Source organism: Leptonychotes weddellii, chromosome 3 (genome assembly GCF_054177405.1).
Source record: "Leptonychotes weddellii isolate Sample4059 chromosome 3, ASM5417740v2, whole genome shotgun sequence".
NCBI lineage: Eukaryota > Metazoa > Chordata > Mammalia > Carnivora > Phocidae > Leptonychotes > Leptonychotes weddellii.
In genome coordinates, this window is record NC_138371.1 from 6238629 (window position 1) to 6264739 (window position 26111).

Genomic DNA, 26111 nt, shown 5'->3' on the forward strand with positions numbered 1-26111 from the left:
TCCCCCTCAGTTACTTCTATCCCCTTCCCCCTCAGTTACTTCTATCCCCCTCCTCCCTCCCATGATCTGCTGCTCACCCCAACCCTTCCCTGCAAATACCCTCCACTGCCCTCCCTGTTCATCATTTGCCTCTCTGCTTTGTAGTACTTGCTTCCTCCTGTGGTCCTATTAGCCGTGTGAAGGCCAGGCCTGGTCTTACAGGCTGTCCCCGGAGCCCCCAGGGGTCTGCTTCAGAGCAGGTGCCCAGACGGCTCATCTAGATTCACTACATGCCCTCAGGCCCTGTGGAAGATTCTTCCCTACAGCACTTGCTTCAGCCCCCCCCCAGCCTGTCTCCTGACACCCCCTCCTCCTGCCTGCCACAGCTCTGCTCTCCATCAAGACTCTGTCTCTGGGGACGCCTGGGTGGCTCAGTCGGTTAAACGGCTGCCTTCGGCTCAGGTCATGATCCCAGGGTGCTGGGATCGGGTCCCACGTGGGGCTCTCTGCTCGGTAGGGAGCCTGCTTCTCCCTCTTCCTCTCCCCCTGCCTGTACTCGCTCTCTCTCTCTCTCTGACAAATAAATAAAATCTTAAAAAAAAAAAAAAAAGACTCTGTCTCTGACCAGCAGCAGACATGACCCAACCTGGCCAAAGCAAGGGGCAGCATGGGGCTGAGCTCCCTGTGACCCCTGCTCCCACAGCTGCTGAAGATGCTGTGGTTCCGCTCCCTAAGGATCTGGCTCAAAGCTGGTCCACAGACTCACAGGGTTGGCATCCTGGGCCTCACCCTGGATGTCTTGAGTCAGCATCTGTGTCTTAACAAGAGCCCAGGTGACTCCTCATGTGCACATCTGAAAAGCCCTGATCTAGGGCAAGCACCTCCCCGTGCCCATGCCGTCATCCCCCTGCCCCCAGCAGCTGGCTTGGGCCGCCACAGCTGGCCTTGCAGTCAGCTTTCCCCTCCCCTACCCACCACCTTCTCCCATGTGCCCTGACCTCCCAGGCCACTGACTCATGCAGAGGCCCCCTGGCCCTCAGCCCAATGCTGGGAGGTTTAACAGTCACCCTTGGCTCATACACCTGAAGCCACAGAGTTAGCACAGAGAACGGCCTAGAACCCCCACTCCCCACGCCAGATCCTGCCTCTGATTCATCCTTGCCAGTCTTCAACCAATCTTAACAACAGCATCTTTTAACCACATCATGGATTTCAGGTTTCCCCCAACAAACAAATCCGACAGGTGGGGTGTGATCCTCACCAAACCAGCTACCAGCTGTGTGAGCCCAGGCAAGTTGACAGAGCTCTCTGACTTGCAGCTTCTTCATCTAGAAAATAGTAGTGATTTTCACACGGACCTCAGGGAGATCATTCATCCATTCGTCCATTGTTGCCAACGGCCAATGTCTACAGAGCGCCATTGTGTGCCCAGCACCAGAGACAGAACCAAACAAGAGAGACCCAGTCTTGCCCTTCGGGAGCTTCCAGAGGAGGAACTGGGGGCAGACGTGGAACAGAGACGTGTATGCCATGCCCACAGGGGCCAGGCGTGGAGAGCACACCCGCAACAGACAGACATGGGCTTTAAGCTACCGAGGAGTTTAAGAAAAACATGAGGCGATGGGAGGAGGGCTGCCGGGATCTCCAACAGTTAATGGATATAGAAGAACTGAAGTGATTATAAAAATATTTCAAATGTAGAGCACAGGTGCCTGAAATAGGCAATAATTGAGAGGGAATTAGAGTTGTTTTTCAGAGAGTTTCACAAATTGTGTGTGTGTGAGTGTGCACGCTGTCTTAAAGATGGAATACATTTTCTCAGGGTTTCAGAGACCTGTCATTTAAAGAAAATGATAGGGATGGTTTGAGAGCAACCCCAGGGCACTTGTTATGCCCTGAGCTTCCCTCTGACGGGTCCCTGAGCTGCCCTAGATCTCAGATTTTGAGAGTTAGCTAGGCACCCCACGAACACCCACCTACCACCATGTTTTCTACATGAGACACTGAGGCCCGTACTTGCCCAGTGTGAGTAGGTGATTACAGGTGGCAGAAAATGGATATTCAAACCCAAGTCCCCTGCCTCCTGGCCAAATACCCTTTACCATACATCATGCAGGCTTCCATGAGCTCACGACAATGCCCAGTCAACACTGGTGATCAGCACTGACCCAACCAGGCTGAATCTCAAGTGGATCCCACCAACCAAAGGGAGCCAGATGCCGAAGCCTGCATTGTTCCATCTGCAGGACAGCCAGGAAAAGGCAAACGAGGAACGTATACAGATTGGTGGTCACCAGACGGTGTGGGAGGGGCTGACTGCAGCAGGGCACAGGGAATTTTTGGGGTGTTGGAATATCCTGTATGTCGATTAAGGTGGTGGTTATACCAAGTGCATTTGTCAAAACTCAGAACCATATGCCAACAAGAGCAAATTGTACTGCATGTGAATTGTACCTCAATTTTTTAAAAAGCAACCTAAAATAATACATGGTGATGATAGTAATAATCACCTTCAATGCCAAAACCCAGTCTGTGTTCAGGGCCATGACACGGAGTCCTTGGAGATGAGCAGGGAGATGAAGAGTCAGCTTCAGTCAAGGATGTCCAGCTGCATACACTCCTCCTGGGAGGTTTGTCAACTGCACATCCTCAAATCAGCATGCTCCAACCCCGAGGAGGCTCCCTGACCCACCATGAGTGGCGCTGGCCTGCCCTGTCGCCCTGGCCCACCACGGGGACGGCCCCTCCGTGCTCTGCCTCAAACCACCATGTGTCACTGATCCTATCATTCCTCTTGCACATCTTCCCCACCCCAGCCCCTACTTGCCACACCTGGGTGACACCTGCCCTCTGGCCTGGGGCCCCCAGCCCGGCCCGCCCAGAGCTTCCGCGATCCTGCTGCCTCCTCACCCACGGTCATCAAGGATGCCACAGGGACTCCCTGACCCGGTTCAGAGACCTCCACAGACTGGCCCCAACACACAGTTAACTCCTGCATTACCCGCCCCACCCTGCGGCCACAGGACCTCTGCCCACTTGCCCTCTGCCCCGAGATCAAGCTGAGAACAGCCTCGGTACTCTTCGGAGGCATAAAGGCAAGTGAAAGAGAAGACAAGGGGATGTTGGTGGGTAGGCCAGAGTCACTGAATCCTAAAATCAACAGCTTCTGCCTGGACACTATCAGGGATGGGAAATTCACTGCCCGCCCCCCCCCAGCAGCTAACCCACCTTTGGCCACCTCTCAACTCCAAAGCTGAAGTCTGTCCTTGCCTGTGGCCTCAATCCACCCCCTCCATGCCCCAGGCCCCAGAGAACAGATTTGTGATGACCTTGACCTTGGCCCTCCTGGGTCTTCTCTCCCCGTTCCTAACCAGAGCGTAGGGCAGAGGGTCCCCCCTCCATCTGGCCAGGATAGAAACCTCTCACTCTCTCTCGTTCTCATCCCCTTGCTGACTGGGGTTCAACATGATGTGAGTGGAAACCACCTCTCTTGCCTGTGAGCTGTGGGTTCCTTGCCATGTTTATAATAAACTTTGCACTGCCAGGTACTCCTGGGAGGGATGCCCCCCCAAATGTGACCTGTTGGCCTCTACATGGTCGTCTCTGGCCCCCTGAAATCACAGCTTTACCCTCTGAGGCAAAGCATTAGCCAGCAGGACAGGGTCTCTCCAACAGATCTCACAGGGCACACCCTAGCATTTGTGGACCAGGACATAGATGCTGGGACTACCAGCGGCTTGCTGGGGTCCCAGAGCCAGCCATGGTGCTGAAGGAGCTCCCCAGGTCCTCACAAGCCAGGCCAAGCTGCCCCAAGGTAGGCCCTTGTCTTAGCGCTCCCTGACCTCTAACACCTTAACACTTGTTTCTGCTTGGCTGATTATTTATAGGCAGGTTCATCAATGGAATACCAGCAGACATGCAGGCAGGTAGGAAAGGAAGCAACATCCCAGGACAAACTTTCTGCATCTGTGTCATTAGGTAGCTGGTTCCAGGAACCAGAGTGGTCCTTAGTCCTCAAATCTCCCTGACCAGAAAGTCCTAATTCCTGCCTTAGATAAACAAAGATATGCTCTGCCTAGAGCAAGGGAAGTCACCCTTCCTGAATATTCTAAGGTCACCTGACCAACTGCCCTGAAATATGTTTGGCCGGGGGTGAGGGGAAGAGGAGGGGGTTGGGAACTCACCCATGAGGACCAGAGGGTGATGTCTGGGGTCGCCAGGGCACCTGCTGTAAGCAGAGGGGTGCGGTGAGAAAGGGGGAGGGGTGCTTCAAGTCCAGACCCCATTCTTTACATTTTTTTACAGAAGCAGAAAAAAAAAGCTTTCCTGAGTCTTTAAACTCTTTGAAAACGTGGTAAGAGGTTCTACACCTGTAATCAAGAAAGATGTATCTGCATAAACACAGCTTCTGCCTACAATTTATGTGTCCCTTACATAGAGTCCATGGGAGCCCAGGTTCTGAACCCTCAGATGGGTGGGAAGCCACAGAGAACACTAACATGGCTCTCCTGTCTAGCACGCTGTCCTACCCAGCTTACATTCTACTCAAGGATCCGCCATGTCCCTCATCACTCCAAGAGCCTGTACCCTGGAAGGCATGTGTTGGGAAGAAAATGGGGTTTGCCTGGACAGTCCTGGTATAATTCGATTACAGCCTTTTTCCTGTGAAGAGTGCCCTGGTCCAAATGATATCCACCATGGTCACCCCAGAGGGAGGTGACCATTCTGTTATGCCAGCTGGTGGGGTGGGCGAGGGCTTGTTCCCACAGCTGCCATACATCATCCTATCAGACAGGCCACTAATCTACCAACTACACTTAGCCACCAGTGGATGGCAAGAGGTTTGTCCCCACAGGATTCAAGTCTTCCCTCTTCTGAATTTACTGTTGTGTGACCGTCATTCGCTGGTAGTCCTTTTGAGTCTCCCCCAGACTTTACTTTTGTGTCTTTCCGTACATCTTCCCTTTCTTCACTTTGGTTTCATGAAGTTCTCCTCACTGTTTTTGTTACTCTTTCTCTTGAATGACTCAGAAGATGTTTACTTGAAAGTTAGTTATACAAGCCACTTAAAGCATTTTCCCCAAAGCACATCCTATGAATAGAATAAACAAACTTCAATTATAAAATGATACATGAAAGCATCCAAATTGCAGTGGTTAAACTGTAATTTTCATTGACAAAGATGCGGTCGCCCAGATGTACAAACTCTTCCAAATTCCATCAAATCTGAAAGGGAGTGGAAGACCAGACTCTGAATGGAACATTTAGCCTGATGACCCTAACTGAAAATTGTTCTCTTTCTATTCCAAAGCACTCAAACTGGTGAAGCTGGAGAGGTTACCCATTTCCAGTCACTCTGCTGAGAAACAACTGGCCCAATTTCCATGGAGACCAGGGGATCTGAAGGTTTGGAAAAGCCCTGGAAGAAGTTGGTGAGTGGGTCACAGGAGACTGATGATGTGCAGGACAAGGTGAGACCTGAGTTACTCTCAGAAGATGAGAAAACATGCCATGCCAACCAAGAGACACAAGACAGAGAACCCCGCCGCTCCATCCCAATTCATAGAAACTCCATCTTCAACCGCACCATGAGACGCAAAAGCAAAGGCAAACCCAGAGACGCTCCTGAACAGAACACCCCTGACCCAGCAGGTCAGTACCAGGGACAGCTGCTACCACTGTTCCCTTGATAGCCAGGTGGAGTCATCAGGGCTGAACGGCCCTAATTAAATGAGAGAATAAAAGGCCTTGAAAATTATCAAGGACAGGTCCAATAAAATGACACACTTTGAAGCTGTTATCTAAAGGATTCAATTCCCGCAATATGATGATGTGGGTACTTCAGGAGAAAGTGTTGACCCAAATTGTACAAGAAGACTGGCTTCTATTTAAAAGAAACATCTTGTTCTAGGACTCAACAAAACACCCCTAGACGTCCATGCCTTCTAGCAGGGAGGCTTGGAGCTGTCCACGTTTGGGGATATCTGGGAACACGAGTTTCCCAAGCTGTGAGGTCCTATCTTTGTTCTCTCACGGTTGCTGTGATGGCCAGTGTTTCTGCCGCACTGGAAATATCTGAGAGGAATATCTCGGGAATAGCTTTGCAGCTGGATCCATTAATCTTTTCAATGAGTCCCTAGCACATCTTATCTGCTCCAAGTATATTTCTTGAGCAGAATAAGGTTCAGAAAGTTTTACAATTGGCGGGGTGGCTGTCAGAACTGCAAATTCCTTTCTTTGTGACTTGCCCACATGCCTGAGTGGGCAGCATGCCAGGGCTGTGGAGGAGGTGCTAGTTTCTTGGTCCCTGGGGTACGGCACCTGCCACCAGTCTGCCACCCTATGTGTGCTGGAAGTGGCAACCCCCTGCTTTAGATCCAGGGACTTCATGAATCATTTGAGACATTCACTGAACTCCGTATCAGGAAGCCTTTTGCCACATGGTAAACCACCCTCAATATATAGAGACAAAACAACAATATTTATTATTTCTTGTGATTCTGGGGGTTGACTGGGTGGTTGCTCTGTCTGGACCAGTCTGTCTGACCCCTGCATCCGCTGGTGGCCCATCTGGGATTGGAAGGTCAAGGAAGCCCCGCTGGACTCTCTTGGTGGCTAGTGAGCTGGTTGGCCAAGGTGGGCCTCCGCTGAGACTGCCAGTCTCTGTTCTCTGTGACTGCTCTTCCTCCAGTAGGCTGGCTCGGGCTTGTTCACAAGGCAGCAGGGTTCCCAGAGGTCAAGAGCAGAAACCACTCTCAAGAGGCCTGGACTCAGACCTGTACAGCCACTTCTACCACATTCTACTGGTCCAAGCAGCTCACACACCAGCCCAGATGGAAGAGGATGGACAACCCAACCCCACTGCTTGATGGGAGGGGTGGCAATCTGTGGGTGTTTGCTATCTACAAACACTAACAAAATTATGCATCAAGCACTGAATTAAGAGCAAGAGAAATACGATGGAAATGCTATACTCGTGGAAGCTGGGCGAATGTATTATATTTTTATTATATGACCCTCCCAACTTTTGTGTATGTTTGAAAACCTTATGAAGTGGAGAGTTAGAAACACACTCCCACACAAAGAAAGTTGGAGTCTCTGCCCTTGAGGGACCCGCAATATTGTAATGATGTCATTCTACAGCAAGCAATGCTTCAAAGTTTACAAGAAAAGTAAAGGCAGAAAACAAGACCCTTCCAGTGAGGTTAGGAATGATTCCCCAAAGAAGATGATACTTTAGATGAGTCTTGAGGGGTGCATGAGGACATGGCCAGAGAGACAACAGGAGCTAGCTTGGCTGAGCACTTGGAGGTACTTAGTGTTATGGGTGTCCTTACTACACCCATTTTATAGATTAAAAAATAATCACCTGAAGAGATTGAGTCACTTACCCCAAATTGCACAGCTAGTGAGTGACCTGGCTTGAACTGGAGTTCAGATCCTTCTAGTTCCAAAGCCTGTGCAGATGGAGAAGGGGGTTAGGGAGGCTCTTTCTAACAGAAATATGATGCAAGGCACATATGTCATTTTAAATTTCCCAGTGGCCACATTAACGAAAGTAAAAAGAAATGGGTAAAATTCATTCTAACAACGCATGTATTGAGCACAATGCATCCAAAATATGATTGTTCCATCACGTAGTCAATAATCAATATAAAAAGTTAGTAATGAGACATTCTGCATTTGTTTTTTGACAGTATGTCTTTGAAATCCGTGGAATATTTTTGTTGGAAATATTTGATATGGATTTAGTTTTCATAAAATGTACAGAAAAGCAGATTTGCATACCCAGACTGTTCCATATAGCCTTAAAAGTTTTCCAGTAACTAAATTGAGTATTGGTTTTTACATTTAAATTTAAATTAAGTTGAAAAGAAATGAAGAACTCACTTCCTGAGTCACACTAGCCCCATTTCAAGCGCATACTGGCCACACGTGGTTAGCAGGGGCCCTACCCGATCTCGCGGGGTTAGAGCATTGCAAAGCAGACAGAAAAGCAGATACAGCTGCCCACGGTCGGGGACTGGGGGGTCTTTCTGAGCAGGAGCAAAGGCAGGTGTGGGGCTGGGTTGGAGATGAGCCTGGAGAGGAAAACCGCGTCAAGGGGGAAAGAGTGCGCGGCTTCCCGAGCCGAGCCGAGAACGCCGACGCCAGTGTAGACTAGAACAAGGGTCACTTCACTTCTTGCCACCCTCAAAGATGCCATTGATGTCCAGACCATAAATATTTTCATCAGACTCAGAGTTTTATTTTTATTTATTTTTTTTAAAAGATTTTATTTATTTATTTGAGAGAGGATGAGAGGAGAGAGAGAGCACATGAGAGGGGGGAGGGTCAGAGGGAGAAGCAGACTCCCTGCTGAGCAGGGAGCCCGATGCGGGACTCGATCCCGGGACTCCAGGATCATGACCTGAGCCGAAGGCAGTCGCTTAACCAACTGAGCCACCCAGGCGCCCCAGAGTTTTATTTTTAGAGTGACTCCCTGCTGCACTTCCCTGGAGTTAACTCCCAAGACAGCCCAGAACCTCCTGATCCAGAGTCCAAGGAGAAAACTCTCCCCCCCGACGCTCTGCCTCCGGAGGAGCAGACAAAACGGATCAGCTGGTGTCGGGCTGCTCTGGCCCGCTCTCCAACAACAAAAGATTTGTGCTCTGGCTTCACTCTGCTAAAGGGCTGCCTTTTCAAAGTCACATAGATCAGGGATTGACGACCCACCTACAGGGGACCTGACGCCCAGGGGAGGGAGCTTGACTTATTATTTAATAGCACTTAGGACTAGGACATTGTAAAGTTAGATGTTAAAAGACTGGATAAATTGCAAATGATTTTAGTCCAGTAGGAACAATAACACTGGTAGTTCTGGTTTTATTGGGCTCTAAGGCATTAATCAGGTTTATATCTAAGTTGCAATCTCATTTCCAATATTCTTTTCCCACTGTGTCTGTATACATATGAAGCTTCTTGCATTGTAATTATAATTTTTATACAGATGGCATCCCAGGTCACCAAATACGTGCAAGCCATGGCAAATTCCCCTCCAGGGGCGTGAGAGGAAGAACACCCCTCTTCATTCCTCTCCTTCCCTCCCGGGTGAACTTGCCACTGTCCCTTGTCACAGAGAGAACTGCCTGAAAGGGGGGAAATGCACACTTTCTAACTCTCTGCCTTTCTTAAATGTCACAGATTCACTGGAAAATGGACAGTCTGTAAATGAGCCCCTGACCTTGAATTCCCCCCAGAGCAGGATGTCTCGGTGGAGAATCCCAATACAGCCGGACCCAGGAGCCAAGAGAACAAGGTGAGAGGAAGCAAACCGCAGGAAGGGCGGTTCGCGACCAGAGGTGGCGGGGACCATTGCGGCAAATCTTGACAGGGCTGCAAGCGCGTCTCATGGTTCTTTAAAAAAGTCACTTTTGTTGCCCATGTTAAAACAAAACAAAACAAAACACAAAACACTCCACAATCTCCTCTTTAAAAAAAATAACCCATTGTTACTCTTCCGTCACAAAACTAGGAAATTGTGGCTATTACAGATTTCAAAAAGTAGAAAAGGAAAATCACTGTATTGCGCCACCACCAGAGAGGTTTTAATACAACTGTTGCAAAGCTTTTTTTCTTATACGGTTTATGTCTATTTTCTCTTCATAAAATGGGATCTTACTATATATCCTGTCTTCAGACTTACTTAATAGTATGTCACAAACACTTCTGTATGTTACCAAATATTTTTCTATACGATCGTTCAATGGCTATAAAATAATCTATAGTATGATTGGACTGTAATTCATTAATCATGCTACTGTTGTTGGACGTTTGGGTATTGTTTCAGCTAGGACTAAATTTAGCTGCTTGTAACCAAAAAACCCAAATGACACAGCTTAATGAGACAGAGATCTATTTGGCTCTTGAGTGAAAGAAGCTTGGGGGGTTGCGAGAGCAGCTCCTTCATACCTCCAGGAACCCAGTCTCCTTCTACTCAGCTGTCAAGGTGATTGCCAGAGCTCCGGCCATCACGGCCACCGTTCAGGTGGTGGGAAGGAAGAAAGCAGAGGGTGGTGGGGGCACACGCCAGCCTATTCTGCTCTTCTTTTAAGGAGCTTCCCTGAAGCCCACTCAATAACTGGTGCTTATATCTCATTGCCCCAAACTGACTGAGTCACGTGGCCACCTGCACTTGCAAGGGAAGCTGGGAAATGTATGTCTCTTTCAAACCAGGTCTGCTTCCACCCCTGGTAAATTGGTTCCATACTAAGGAATAAAGGAGAATGGATACAGGGAGGCAACAGCAATCTCTGACCCAAGGGAGATTCAATTTTTTGCTGGTTTGTAAGCCACACTATGATAAGTATCACTGTGGCAAAATCCTGACACCTGTCTCTCATTATTTCCTTAAGTTCCTAGAAACTTCACACTTTCTACAAATCCCTGGATGGTTGCAGGGAAATAGTATTCCTATATTTGTATTGGGGAAGTACGGGCTAAACATCCCATCCCAGAACCAGGTGGTAGGCATCCTATCGCTTCCTGATACTACTTTGACCATAGGCCCTTGATTTTATATATTTATATATATAATTTTTATATACCTTATATATTTTTATATATAATTTAATAATAAAATATGTAATACAATATAATTTAAATAAATAATATAATTTAATAATAATAAAATGAATTTATGTATATAAATAAACGAGGACCTCGTTCACTTACATGGAATTATATATTAAAGGCAGTTGCTTCCTGTTGCCTCTATTCTGGCTTAAGAGTGAAAGAACAACACTATAATCTGCCTACCTACACAGGACGCTCCAAGAGACAGTGGGTGAAGTCGCCCTTAGCTCATCCCTCATGTCCAGGGGTCAGCAGGAGTGACAGTACAAATATTTGACAAGCAGGACCCAACACTCTAGAGAGAGTCCCAGAGGGGCAGAGGAAGGGCTCTGGAAGCAGGGAAGGGAAAAGGACTCAGGACAGTGGCTATTTCCCAACCAGTATACAAATGCTTCCATATTTTCACAATCAATAAAAAAGAGGATAAGGAGATGGAGACTGGCCACCAGGTTTTGTTTTATTTGGGGGTGACTGTCAGGGTGCTGTGAGCTGCCCACTCCTTCCCTTGGGGGTTCCCCAGAGAGACAGAACCAGCAGGACGTGGAGCAGGGAGGGGAGCTCATCGTAAGGAACCGGTTCACAATTGTGGAGGCTTGGTGAGTGCAGAATCCTCTGGATAGGCCTGTGGCTGGACACTTAGGGAAGAGCTACACAATTCTGTTCTGCTGGGGGAGGTTAGACTTTGTTCTATTAAAACCTTCAACTGTTTGGATGAGGCCCACCCACCATATGGTGGATATAATGCTTTATCCAAAGCCCATTGATTAAAGTGTTAATCTCAAAAAACACAGAAACAGGGAGAATATTTGACCAAATGTCTAGGCATCATGGCCCAGCCAAGTTGACATCTGAAATTGACCATCATATCCCCCATCTTCACCCTAGTGAGGGGGTTTTCAAGAAATCCACTTGGAAATCTCTGAAATCTGGAGGACGTAAGGACCAGAACCTGGCTTGCTCCTGGAAACATCTAGAGATGAGCTGGCTGACAGCCTCATGGGAGGGGAGGGGAGAGCGCTGAGCAGGGGGTGAGGGGCATCCACACCAAAGGCAAGGCAGAGGCACATGTTTTCTTGGAGCCAAGGGTGGACCTCAAGGAAGGGAACCAGCATGAACCACCCAAGACAGCTTCCTACTAGGGGCCAGGTGGACCTCAGCAGAAAGTGGTTGAGAAACTTGGGGAGTCATAAAGTGGCCGGCTTGAGAGCTTTGCACATGCCACAGAACTGTGGCCAGAGACCCCCTCACGAGGTATCTCTGAGGAGCCCCCACAGGTGCCCCACTCTGAGGACCCAAACAGCTCTGGGGCAGGAGGTGACAGAGCAGAAAGTGGAGGCTTCCCAGCTGTGGCAGGCCTGTGCTGGGTGAGGAGGAGTGCTGGTACTCTGTAGCAAGTTCAGGGCGCTCTTCTGAATACCTAGCAAAAGAGACCGTCTGTAACCTAAGAGTCACCAGAAAAGTTCTGCGTGTGTTCTGCCTGAGATCCCACGCACGGCCCGGGCAGGTGGTGCCAGAGGCAGGCAGGTGCAAGTGGGGAGGGGGCAGGAAGGCCGGAGCCCCTTCCTGTCTGCACCCCACCCAGACCAGCTGGCCCTGGGCTTACTTCGCTCTTGTGGCCTAGTGAGGAGAGAAGTTCTGGAGAGCTTCTTTAAGTCAGTCTTAGGATCCCCACTGTGATCATTGTTTCTATTATGTCTTCTGCACTGGATTTCCATGGCAGGCTAAGTCACAACACACCTGCTATGGAAAAGTTTTCTAGAGGAAAAACCTCCTGATGGGCTATTGGGCTCCCAGGGCTTTGAGCTATTGCTTTTTAAGGTAAAAACCAAAATATGAGTTTCTCCTGGGAATGCAGGAGCCACGGTACATCAGGGTGTGTTTGACGTGACACGCCTGGGTACAATTAGTGTGTCCCATGCACATGGAGCATCCATTCTCTTCTCTTCCTCTGCTCACGCCTCCTTTTGCTAGCACCACGGTATTCAGACCTCTATTTGTGTAAAGAAATGCAATCCCTGCTCCAGCCCACATCCTGTGTCCCCATCTTCGTGGGCTGTGTCCCTCATTCAGAGGGCCATGGTTGAGTCCAAGTATCTCTTGCTAAGTTTCCATCGTCACTTTCCCAGGGCCCGTAGCTCTCCATTCCTGCTAGAGGCCCTTTTGCTCTAAGTCGGGAAAATAATTCTGTCTGCTAGATTTGTGCGTGGAAATACAGGCTCCATGATCCAAATTTAACAGAGAACAGAACAGAACAGAAAAGGAAAGGAAAGGAAAGGAAAGAACCCTCCAGGGTACAAAGACTGGGAGCAACTGAGGACGATGTAGAGTGTCCATCTCATACAGGGCCCCAAATAGCCTCTCCCTCTCTTTTGTCATTGTCACTATAGTTAGTGTTTTCATCAAGGTAATCTGAAAAGGACTCATTGAAGGAAATTTTACATGACAACAAAATGTACACATTTTGGACATGATGAATGTATTAGTCAGCTCAGTGGCCATAACGAATACCACAGACTGGGTGCTTAAGCAGCAGACCTTTATTTTCTCCTCATTCTGGAAGCTGGACATCGGAGATCAGGGTGCCAACACAGTCATGTTCTGGGAGGGCTCCCTGCCTGGCTTACAGAGAGCCTCCTTCTCATGCGTCCTCATATGGTGGACGGAGAGAGAAAGCAAGCTCTGGCCTTTTTCTCCTCACAGGAGCCTGACCCTCACAACCATATCTAAACCTAATTCTCTTCCAAAGGTCCCACCTCCAAATACCATCACATGGGGGTTAGGACTCCACATGTGAATTTGAGAGGGGGGCACAATTCAGTCCACAGCAATAAATTTGTATATCCATATACACCCACCTGATCATTGTTACATAACAAAAATTTTAACTGAGTGATTTTAAAGATCTAACTGGTTTTATTGATCCATTCACGAATCGGGCAGCATCTCATCTAGCAGGTAGAGGGGAGCTCTGAAGGGCTACACAAAGGGAAAGGTTTTTCAAGGCAATGTAAGAATATCATAAACAGAAAAAAAGGATTATTTCAGGGGAGGTCACCTTCATTTGGGGACAAAAAGGTTTTAGTTGGTGGATGACCTCATCTTCCATTAGGGGATGAAGAGGGTCCCTGTGACAGATCACCTTATCTGTGCTGATCCGAACATTCCTGACTGACAGGTATAGTTATACTCCTGGGGTGTTGAAACAGTACTTAGGTGAGGTGTTGAGAATTGGTTTACTTTTTAACACCATTAAACAGACCAAGAAACAGAACATTTCCATTGCCCCATGAGGCTCCCTATGACCCCTTTTTTCTGGTCAATACCTAACCCTCTCAGACATAATTATCTTCTTCTTCCATCACCATTAGCTTAGTGTTGCTGGTTCTTGAACTTTGTGTTAAGTGGGATCGATCACACAGTGTGCACTCTTATTTTTCTGAACATAATATTTTTGAGGTTCATCAATGTATGTATATCAGATTGCTCTTTTTATTACTAAGAAAAGTACCACAATTTGTTTATCCATCTTTCTGTTGGATATTTGGACTGTTTCCAGTTGTCGACCATTATAAATAAGTCACTATGAGCATTCTAAGACAGTCTTCCTGTGGGCATATGCACTTATTTCTCCGAGTGTGTACCCAGGAGCCTAGGAGTGGAAGTGCTGAGTCTTATGATAGGTATATGCTTGATAGTATTAGGAAGGGCCAAATAATTTCTCAAAACAGTTGTACTATTCCACACTCCTACCAGCAAGATATCAAAGTGCCAGTCACTCCAGGTCCTGGCCAATGCTGGGAAATGTCAGTCTTTGTACCTGCATCTGTTCTAACATATTGTGGTTTCTCACTGTGGTTTTCATTTGTATTTCCCTGAAGACTAATCATGTTGAGCACCTTTTCATATACTTATTGGCCCTTCATGTATCTTCTCTTGTGAAGTTCCTGTTCAAGTCTTTTGCCCATTTTTTTTTTTTAATTTGTATCTTGAATACATAGTCCATATCTTGAATACAAGTCCATGGTCAAATATATATATTGCAAATACGTCTTACCAGTGTGGCTTCTCTTTTAATCTTCCTGTTTTTTAATGATCAGAAATGTTTATTTTGATGAAGACTAATTTATCATTTTCTTTGTTCTTCCTTTTCCAACCTATCTAAGAAATACTTGACTACTTCAAAGTCATAAAGATATTCTATGTTTTTCTTTTTTTTTTAAGATTTTATTTATTTATTTGACCAGAGAGAGACATAGCAAGAGAGGGAACACAAGCAGGGGGAGTGGGAGAGGGAGAAGCAGGCTTCCCGCTGAGCAGGAAGCCCAATGCGGGGCTTGATCCCAGGACCCTGGGATCATGACCTGAGCCGAAGGCAGACACTTAACGACTGAGCCACCCAGGCGCCCCTCTCCTATGTTTGTCTTATAAGAACTTTATACTTTTAGCTTTCCCATTTATGTCTACGGTCTATATGCGTACAAGTTGCTCTATCATAATTTATTAAAAGATCTTCTCTTCCCCCAGTGAATTACCTTGGTCTTTCCCCTCCCCCCCAAATCCACTGACTGCAGACATGTGGGTCTTCGGACTTTTATCCTGTTTCATTGATCTGAGTGTCTTTCCTTATGCCAATATCACACTGACTTAAATACTGTAGCTTTATGCTAAGTCTTAAAATCTGGTAATGCAAGCTCTCCCACTTTGTTCTTTTTAAAGATTGTCTTGGCTATTTTAAGTCCTTTGCATTTCCATATAAATTTCAGAATCAGTTTGTCAATTTCTACTCCAAAAAATGTCTGCTAGGATTTTGGTTAAGATTGCATCGTCTCTATAGATAAATTTGGATATCACTGACAGCTTAATATTAGCACATTAAATTGTTCAATGTAGGGGCACCTGGGTGGATCAGTTGGTTAAGTATCTGCCTTTGACTCAGGTCATGATCCCAGGGTCCTGGGATCGAGCCCCACATTGGGCTCCCTTCTCAGCAGAGAGCCTGCTTCTCCCTTTCTCTCTGCTGCTCCCCGTGCTTGTGCTCTCTCTGTGTGTGTCAAATAAATAAATAAAATCTTAAAAAAAAAAAAAAAGCTTGGACATTTAAAAAAAAATTGTTCAATCTAGGACTATGTCCTAACCTTCTGTTTATTTAGATATTCCTTAAATTAACCCAGCAATGATCTGTAGTTTTTAGTACAGAGGATTTACACATATATTAATTACATTTGTGCCTCAGTATTTCATGCTTTTGATCCTATTTTAAATGCCACTGCTTTGTAATTTCACTTTTCAATTGTTTCTTGGTATAATGTTTAAACACAATTTTTGCATGGCCACCTAGTATCCTGTGACCTTGATACAGTCACTTATTAGTTCTAATTATTTGTATATTTCTTTGAATTTTCTATGCACACAATCCTGCCATCTGTAAATAAAGAGTTTTAGTTCTTTTTTCCCCAGTCTTCATGCCTTCTACTTGTTTTTTTCTTGCCTTATTGCACTGGCAAAGACTTCCATTACAAGGCTGAATAGTGCTGTGAGTAGATAACCTTGTTTTAGTTCCTGGCCAAGAATGCTTTGATTACAAAGATCAGAAGCCTACTTCAACCTGTTCAAGTGAAAGAGGGATATTGTAAGGATGCTGAAATCCCAAAGAATCCAAGAATAAGAGATGGAGCCCAGCTTGACAGGGATGGAAAAACCATCAGGAACCCGAGCACTTTCTCATCTTCTTGAAGGCTGTGGGCTCTATTCCTCTCTACTTCTCTCTATGGACTGTTCTATTCTCCTGCTCTCTCCTCAGACCAGCTCCTTCTCACTGCCTATCAACTTGTGCATGACCCAAATGGCAGCCATAGACAGTATGACCTTTCAGGTTGGTTTTCCACAGCCAATGGATACTTCCTTTTGTGTCTCTTAGAAAGAATTTCTAAAGAAAAGAATCTGTTTGGCCAGGTGTTTATCTCTGGGCCAAATGGTCAAAAGAATAGAAAGTAGGATTAATGGGACCATTCCCACTTCATCGGTGGGAGCCATGTTTGGGACTATCTTTGAGATGTATGTGGAGGATAGCCAGGCACTCAAAACATATCTAGTAGAGTCTGGGTCTCCTGCACAAGAAAATGCCAAGGGGACATGAGTGAGGTAAGAAACAGCAGAATGCAAGTAGGAGCAATAGGGACTGGAGTAGAAGATTGAGGTTCCCCAAAACCCATAATGACCCAGGAACCAGTCCTCCAGTTTATAAGAAGCTTGAGTGGTGCTGCTTTGGAGTTTGTAATGTTCTTAGTAGTCAGTACCTGCCCCCCAAAGATTCTAGAATTGTCCACAACACACCCAAGGTCTGTTCTGCAAAGTCTTCTTCCATATGCCAGCAACAGGGGTGTCACAGTGCTGCTGGACAAGAGGGAAGTACAATTACTGTAGACAGATGTGCTACAAAGAGGGATACAGGAAGGGAACCATAACTGTTGAGTGCCTTTACGTGCGCTATCTCTTTAAATTCTCTTAGGGTTATCCCCATTTCACAGACAAGAAAACTAAGACTCAACAAAAGTTGGTAACTAGGTTACCTGAGGTTGTACAGCTAGTGAGACAACTAGACCATGAATACAGGGGCCCTGACTCCATACCCCATGATCATTCCCAGACTGCCCCATATGAAGGTATTTATCCTAAGGTAAACTTGGCTGTGAGAAGGAGGGTGTTCCTGTTAAGCTGCTCACAGAAGGCAGAGCCCAGAGGCACAGGGAGCCTCCTAACCCTAGTCTGTTGTCAGATCGGTCCCTTAGGGGTCACCTCAAGTCAAGGTGTTGCACATTGGGTCTTTACTATAGAGGTAATGTCATAAGTCAGGGGTCTAGTCCCAGAAACCATTTCATATCACAAAAAACCAAACTGAGGGTCACCTGGGTGGCTCAGGCGGTTAAGTGGCTGCCTTCGGCTCAGGTCATGATCTCAGGGTCCTGGGATCGAGCCCCGAATCGGGCTCCTTGCTCAGCAGGGAGCCTGCTTCTCCCTCTCCCTCTGCCTGCCGCTCCCCCTGCTTGTGTGCTCTCTCTCTCTCTCTGTCAAATAAATAAATAAAATCTTTAAAAAAAAAACCCAAATTGATAAATATGTATATATTTGAAAAAAAAGAACAGAACTCAAACATGTGCTTTTATAAATGGGCATTTCTACATAAAATTAAATTGCATTATAAAATTTCACGTTGGACAATTTCTCTGCATGAACTAAACAGGCTGAGGCTTAAAATATTTGTCCACTGACCGTCCAACTGAAAATACCTTTGCTTTTCCTGGCACTGCTGGGGGGAATTGCAGGAGCTCATTATTCCACAGAGGGTCAACCAGCATTAAACCCTGGAGTACCCAAGGGGCTGACACTCAGGGAGCAGACGGGGCGGCCTCACTAAGTGTTAACAACTCTGCTCCAGGTGCTTCAGCCGGACCCTCCTGATTATTAAATATTGTGACTACTATTCCTGGATCCATCTCCAAAATGGTCATTGCCATGAAATCCTTCACTGACCCCAAAGACTCAGGCCTGGCACTGTGAGTCTTTGAATGCCGATGTAAGGCAGGGAACAGTTTCCATATAGGAAACTGTACGTGTTTCCATGGAAATGTGTAAGTTCCATGTACCATAACCCTGGGAGCAGTTTGTCAGATGTTCATAAATGCTAGTTCGGGTTGTTACTAGGAGAGTCTCATAGTCTTTACAAAATCTGTAAATGCAAGAAATAAATATTGAGTCATTGCAGGTTTGGGGCTGCTTCCTTTATTCAAGGAAACTCTTTTCGAGTTTTGCCATTAGTCAGTCATTTGAGGCCATATAGGAGCTGAAGAGAAGCAGCCTGACTGTAATCAGCCTCTAGATTACCGAATTACGAGAAACGCAGGAAAGAGAGAAACAGGTACAAGAACACAGTACAGATACATTCAGCAAAATCCAAGCAGGAAAATGGGACAAATGACCCAATTTCTCAACAAAGGTGCAAGGAGAAAACAAGAAAGGGATATTAACCAACTGCATCATGTAGACCTTATTCGAATCCAGTTTCAAACAAACACTCTGGGAAGGAAAGTTTCAAAAACAATCAGGCAAATTTGAACATGGATCAGATATTTGGTGATACTAAGAAATTACTGTTAATTTTTAAAGGTGTGTTAATGGTATTGAGGTTATTTTTTTAGACCTTTTTTTAAGATTTTATTTCTTTATTTGAGAGAGAGCACTCGAGCAGGGGCAGAGGGAGAGGGAGAAGCAGACTCCCCTGCTGAGCCCGCCTTGGGGGAGGTCATTATACTTTCTGTCTACTTTAGTATATGTTTGAAATTTCCCATAATAAAAATTTAATTTTTATTACGTTAATTTTTTGAAAGTTTTTTTTAAAAAAAAATAAAAAGGCAGGAGCTGAAGTAAAGAGACCCTTCAGCCCCACCGCACCCCCTACCCAGCTCCCCTCTTCCAAAAGGTTGGGCAGAATCATCAGCTCTCACTGCTGGTCACAGTGGCCTGGTTGCAGCGGTGGGGGGGGGGGAGCATTAACTGTAGGGTCCTTGCAGGCACGACATGCCAAGTTTTGTTCCCTCCTGAGTACCTAGCACATATCTGACATACCAGAAGCACTCCATATTTGCAAATGACTGATGAGATTGATGAATGAATGAACGAATGAATGCAGATGCCCTGGGCAGAGGTTTCTACCGGGAAATGGAAGACACATCTGTGCAGACTAGTCCAGCAGTGGCCCAAGAATGTGCAGACTAAGGCTCTTGCAAAGCGCAGAGGGGTTTGCCTGCCCAGCTGCCTTTTGGAAATAACCCACTTTCCCACCTCCCCCAGTAAGAGCGGAGGCCCAGCGCCCTCAGCATGAAAAATGCAAAGAGAGCTTCATAGCTAATTTCCTCTCTGGCTTGCCCCAGCCTGGGCACTGCCTGAGGCCCTGGGATTGCTCACCCTGTCTGCGGCCCATAAACAAAGGGCAGGATAGCCTTTGAAGGATCCCAGGCCACTTGGACGTGGTGACTGAAGAAGTTTGAATTTTCTATCTCTGAAATTGTTTCTATTTTTACACTGTCTCAGAACAAATATAACTATGGCTTATGTTTCACAGTTTATGCTGCTAATTTCATATACTTCTGACAGCTATGTCTTATTTTCAGCAGTTCCAAACTTTTTTCCCCATGGGGAAGTTGAAGGGGTACACTCCTCCACCTACCCACAAGGCCTTGTGGGTGTGGGCTGTGGGGCTAGAGGCGGGGGGCGGGGCTAGATGTGGGCGTGGCCCCTGTCCTCCCTCCTCCCGCCCCGCCCAGAGGTGACGGACAGGCTCAGGGTGCAGCGTGGAGCTCAGATCTTAAGGGGTCAAGCGGACAGTCTTTTGGACTTGCTGATTCCCTTAACATTTAAAATAAGAATAACAACAATAATAATAATGGCCTTTGGGCTGTGCTTGGAGCATGGGTTTTACCCACTCATAATTACATCTTTAGTGTTTTAAACTGCAGACACCTTCCCACTTATTAAATTGCCCACTTGGGTTAATTTTGCCTTATTTTGGTTATTCTGGTTTATCTTAGCTATGATTCTTTTCATTTTTAAACTTCCTTACTTTGCCCTTTTGTCTTCCTTCTAATTTTCCCCCTATTTTAATCACCTTAAAATATTTTCCTTTGATGTTTTACTTTTATAATTATTACCACTATTCAAATTCAAGGCTTCTGGATTTGCTTTAATGCCAAATCCCTTTTTTTCCCCTTTATTTTGTTTTTATATTACTATTTAAATCCCTAAGCCTCTCGGGGCTTCTTAGCTTTAACTTACTGTTTTATTTCCAATTTCTTTTTAACTATAATCCTTCATATGCCCTTTTCTTTTGTTCGCTTGACTGATTATAACCTTAACTTTTCAGCAACCTAATTTTGGTTCTTAAATTATTTTATTGGTTCAATCTATCCTTCATGCATAATGTTAATTATTCTATTTCTTTTGTTAGTCATGATCTTGTATCTTATTGTTTGTGGATTTTCTTCTAATTCTTTTGAATTCTTAATTTAAAATTTTTTACCTTACGGGCTGCTCTAGGGAGGATGTGGAAGCCTGGGGGACGGGACCCAGGAAGTCTGTTTCTCTGAGCTTCAAGACTCGACCTCTCTAAACTACAGAGGCCCGGGGCGGGGGGGTCCCCACACAGGCAAGATCAGAAAAACTCAGAGAATTTGAGTCCTGGGTCACCCTCATACCAGCATGTGGCATTGGGTACATAAATCTTTCCTTCCCCCACACCTCAGTCACCTCCTACCATCAAGGAGAAAAACGCAGGACAGGCGGAGCACATACAAGCATGTGACCAACTGCCTCTGAACCTGGGACAGGTCAGAGAAGGTCTTAGAAGAACACAGACACATGATTTTGTTTTTGTAAAATTCAGAACCTGCCAAACTAAACAAGGTAGGCTGCCCAAAATGCAAAACCTAAGTCTAATCATAGAAAACATCAGAAAAATCCAAATCAGGAAAACATTCTACAAAAGAACTGGTCTGAAATCTTCTGTGTCAGTTTTTATAACTGAGCAAAGACTTCCAGACTGGTGGAACCCAAGGAGGACAGACACCTAAATGCAATGAGTAACACTAGATTGGATCTTCTTGCCATAAAGGACATTATTGGGACAACAGGCAAAATCCAAATGGAATCTGAGCATTAGTTGCCAATAAAGTATCAAAGCTGACTTCCTGATTTTGGTGTTTGCATTTTGATTATAGAGGAACTAGTTTTTGGTTGTGGAAAACACACACTAAAAGTGTTTAAGGACAATGACACATTAGGTCAGCACCTGACTCTCTAATGGTTCAGGAAAAGTACAAAAAAGGTTCTTTGTACTGCATCAATGGTCCTTGAAAAAGACAGGAGTTAGGGACACCAACCCCCATGCAGTTAAAAATTCACATCTAACTTTTGACTCCCTCCAAATTAACTTCGAATAGCCTACCATTGGCTGGACGCCTTATTGATAACGTAGTTGATTATCACATATTTTGTATACATACTATATACTGTATTCTTACAATAAAATAGAGAAAAGAAAATGTTATTAAGAAAATCATAAAGAAGAGAAAATACATTTACATTGTTATACTGTAATAAAAACAAAAATCCACAGAGAAGTGGACCTACACGGGTTCAAACCCATGTTGTTCAAGGGTCAACTGGGCTTGTAACTTTTGAGATTCTTTCAAAATATAAAAAAGATAATAATTTAAATATCTTAAGGGAAAATAAAAGATTCCCAGGTTCTACATCTAGACACCCAGGCTTGACTCTTGCTCCATCATTTACAAGGCAAGTTACTTAGTCATGCTTTCCCTCAGTTTACTCGTCTTTAAATTGGGGATAATAATAATGCTTAACTCATTATAAGTATTATGAATAAAACAAGTTAATATCTATATTAGTATCTAAGTGCCAAGAACAATGATTGTTACCCAACACACATGTTACCTGTTATTACTTCTCAATGATTTGTACCTGCTGCACTCCAACCCCTCCCCGCCACTCTCCACAATGTTGCCTGGATAGTTCTATTCATCCTTCAGGTCTCAGCTTCATCCAGAAAGCCTCCCCTGACCCACCACCCGTCCCTCAAGCTTCCTGCTTTAGGCCGTATTAGAAACTCCTCTCTTGGGCGCCTGGGTGGCTCAGTTGGTTAAGCGACTGCCTTTGGCTCAGGTCATGATCCTGGAGTCCCTGGATCGAGTCCCGCATCGGGCTCCCTGCTCGGCAGGGGGTCTGCTTCTCCCTCTGACCCTCTTCCCTCTCATGCTCTCTCTCATTCTGTCTGTCTCAAATAAATAAAATCTTTAAAAAAAAAAAAAAAGAAAAGAAACTCCTCTCTTGAGCTCTCATAGCACCATATAATATCCCCATCATATATCCTAATTTATAATTTCCCCACGACTTGTCTATTCTTTTAGATGATGACTAGTTTGAAAGCTGGGCTGATATCTTTGTTCACGGTCATATCCCCAGGTCTAAGACAGTTGAATAAATAAATGAATGAATGACTCAGATTCATGCCTCCCTGATCGGAGAATACAGAATGAAGTACCCATTTTTAAGTTGTGGATGTTATTCCAGGGCCCACTTCTAGAAAGCACCATTCCCACTGTCATCTATGTAAAAGGTAGCCTGGAGTTGAGCAATGCACAGCCTGAGCAGTTACTGTACACAACAGCCCTGACCACAAATGAACATAGCTGCCTTCATAGATGATCTGTTCTGTCATCCATATATCAATAGGAAGAATGAATTGTTTTTGTGGTTAGCTGCTCTAAAACGAAAATCACTCATTTTGGTAGATGTTTCACCCATGCAAACTGTAGGAACCCATTCATTTATACGTTCATTTAATGCATGTTTACTGAGGACCTTCATTGTCCTGAGTGCTGATTTCTATCAGGAAACTCCTTCTTTGGTGACTCAGGGGACATTTAGCGAGTACTTCCCCTGGCAGCTTCCCAGAAAACCCCAACATCCTGAAACCCATGGTCCAGGAGCCCATTGTTGGGCCTTAGTTGTGTAGCCCTGATGCATTCTTGCTTGGAAAGGCTTCCAGGCCCCAACCCCCTTAGCCACGCTCCATGGAGGAGACCGTGGCCTTGACAGCGTATGTCCTGGAGCAAACCCAGAACTGCTCTTTTAGGGAAGATGCTGGCTCTGGGCAGATCATCCCCAGCAGAGGACAGGGATACTGAGAATTTTGTTCCTCTTCCTAATTTTCATAAAAGGGTATATGTCAGCCATCCTCTGGACTTATTCATTCATTCATTTGTTTGTTCATTCACATTGAGCCTCTTGGTTGTATAGGAGTAGCTGTCTCAAATTTAAACTATCGATATCAAAAGGCAAATACACTAATCCCTTTTCAAAGATAGAGTGATCAAAGCAATTGATGACATTTCTAAGACTTTCCAACAAAAAGATGCCAAAGTAAGAAAACACAAAGTCCCGAAATGTTATCTGGCAAATTACACTATTTCTTGTAATTTACAATTAGAAAAACATAGTGATCACTGTGAGAGCAATCAAGATCTCCATTAAAATGTACTAGATGCGGGGCGCCTGGGTGGCTCAGTCGTTAAGCGTCTGCCTTCGGCTCAGGTCATGATCCTGGGGTCCTGGGATCAAGCCCCGCGTTGGGCTCCCTGCTCAGCGGGAGGCCTGCTTCTCCCTCTCCCACTCCCCCTGCTTGTGTTCCCTCTCTCGCTGTCTCTCTCTGTCAAATAAATAAATAAAATCTTTAAAAAAAAAATTGTACTAGATGCTCTGACAGATCATCTCCCAAAAGTCCTAGAACTTATACCGACTGATGGAGAAAGCGGCGTTCCAGACAACACAGTGAATGCCACTGATCAAAAAAGTTTCTGAAATTTAGAAGTACGCCCCATCCGCAGCATCGTGAGAAATACACGGGAAAAAGTACAGGTAACACTTGAAGCAGCGCTTGCTGTACAGTATGCACTTGGTAAATAAACGCCTGTGGGAGTTTGGAGAGCTCGAGGTCCCTGGCAATTCCGACTTCAGCATGATTCCTGTGCATCATCCTTGGACTTCACATTCATGTTTCCGGTTTTGAGAACGTTCACTCAGCTTTATTGTTCAAGGTCTGCTTTAATCACCACACACAGCACACAGAGCCCAGGTCCCTGTCCTCGGCTTGAGCCCTGTGCTGTCCCCAGCAGAGCCCTTTGGGGTGCTGGTGAAGGCCTTACGGAGGATGAAGGTGCAGCTGCTTTGTTGGTGATCCAGGCCGGATGCCCGGGCTGCGCCCTCACCCACAGTGTGTGGACCTGATCATTTCGTGCTTTCCTTCCACCCTTGTGCTCTGGCAGCAAAACCTCCATGGACACTTTTTTCAGTAACATGCCTCGGGCTCACTTTAAGAGGTGCTCAAAATTTCCTGTTACACTGACCAGCAATACCACTGAGCATACCATCCTTCATACAGCATGAGAATCCATGGGAGAGATGGCTTGTTCTGCCCAGAAACGATTTGCTGGGATTTCCACTGCACACAGGGAATTGGGGGGGCGGGGGCGGGGGGCGGGCTACAGAGAGAGCAAAGAGCGAGGGATGTGGCCCTCAGCACCCCGTGGGTATGCGTGCCCTGAACAGGAGCATTAACCACCTGCTCCCTTTCTTCTCTCTGACAAGGGTAATTGGCGCTGTGGGGCCTCTTCAGTCCTGATGTTGCCAGTCAGGCACGTATAAAACCTCCAAATTAAGATCTTGACTCTGCACCGTAGAATAAAAGCAAGCTCAACTTTGGCCAAGTTTAATTATTATGCCAGGAGTCAGATCTTCCCAGGTTGCAAAGTCACGTGTCTGCCAAGAGAAGGGCCGTCACCCCTGGACTGGGGACAGAGAGCTAAGGCCCTGTGTGCGGGCAAAAGAGATGAGATGGCTGGATGGGGGGGAAGGGAGGTCAAGGAAGAAGAGCAAATCCCAGGTGGCTCCTTGTACAGAGACTGCTCAACCTGACAAGGGCCACAGGAAGTAGCTGGGATGATGCACGAATGGACAGTCCTACACGGCTGGCCCGCTGCGGAGGCAGGAAGGACCCAGTGTCTCTGTCCACTTTGGAGTTTCTGCTCTGGCAAGTGTCAAACTCACGAAATGGGGCAGCAACCCTGGTTGTCCTTGGAACTCTTCTGGCAAAAAGCTGAAGGAATGTGTGGGAGCCCACCTCCAAGATGGCCCCCAAACCCCAGCACCCAGTATTCACACCCTCCCACCGAGTGGCCATTTCTACCTGACAGGTGGACATAATGGCTGTGAATTGAAGTCAAGGTCACAAAGGGCAGTGGGCATCAGTCTCTCCCTCTTGGGGATCACTCACTCCATGTTGTGAGGACACTCAGAAGGCAGCCCCGGGAAGAGCCCACGTGGCAAGAAACTGTTGGCTTCCTGCCAACAGCACGTGAATGAGCTTGGAAGTGGAGCCTCCCTGCCTGGCCAGCAGCTGGACTGCAGCCTCATGAGAGACCCTGAGCCAGAGCCCCGGGCTTCCTGATTCTCAGAAGCTACATGAGAATAAACACTGCCGTAAGCTGCAAAGTCTTGGGGCTGTTTGTTACACAGCAATAGATAACTACTTCAATGGGAACATTCTATAAACTGTGATAGAAGGTAAATTCTATGTAAACACATCAGATGCTGGGCAAAATGCTTGGCATCAAGTCATTCTAAGCCCACCTGACTTTAAGCCTGAGGGTTTACCTGCCCCCCAACACACACACACACACACACACACACACACGCACACAGCCCTTAGGCAATGACTTTGCCAAAGTATAAAACTCCAGCTTCCTTGTCACAGTGGGGCCAAACCCCGAAGGGCAGTTTATGCTCCAGAGCCCCTATGGGGCAGCTGGGACCCAGCCCTGTCTGAAAGCACTTCCTTGCTTGGCATTCTCCTCTCCCTGGTTTGCTTCCCTGCTCCCGCGCACTTTCCC

The 26111-nt window shown here is 46.2% G+C and overlaps 1 protein-coding gene across 1 annotated transcript in view; it reads left to right on the forward strand.

Annotated features, from left to right (window-relative positions):
• NGEF (neuronal guanine nucleotide exchange factor) overlaps positions 1 to 26111 on the forward strand; it is a 94690-nt gene that overhangs the window by 17085 nt on the left and 51494 nt on the right. The window contains exons 2-3 of the mRNA XM_081813375.1: positions 5291 to 5631; positions 9163 to 9277. Coding sequence (XP_081669501.1) covers positions 5364 to 5631; positions 9163 to 9277 — 383 coding nt within the window. The 5' untranslated portion in view covers positions 5291 to 5363. The remainder of the gene's footprint in view (positions 1 to 5290; positions 5632 to 9162; positions 9278 to 26111) is intronic.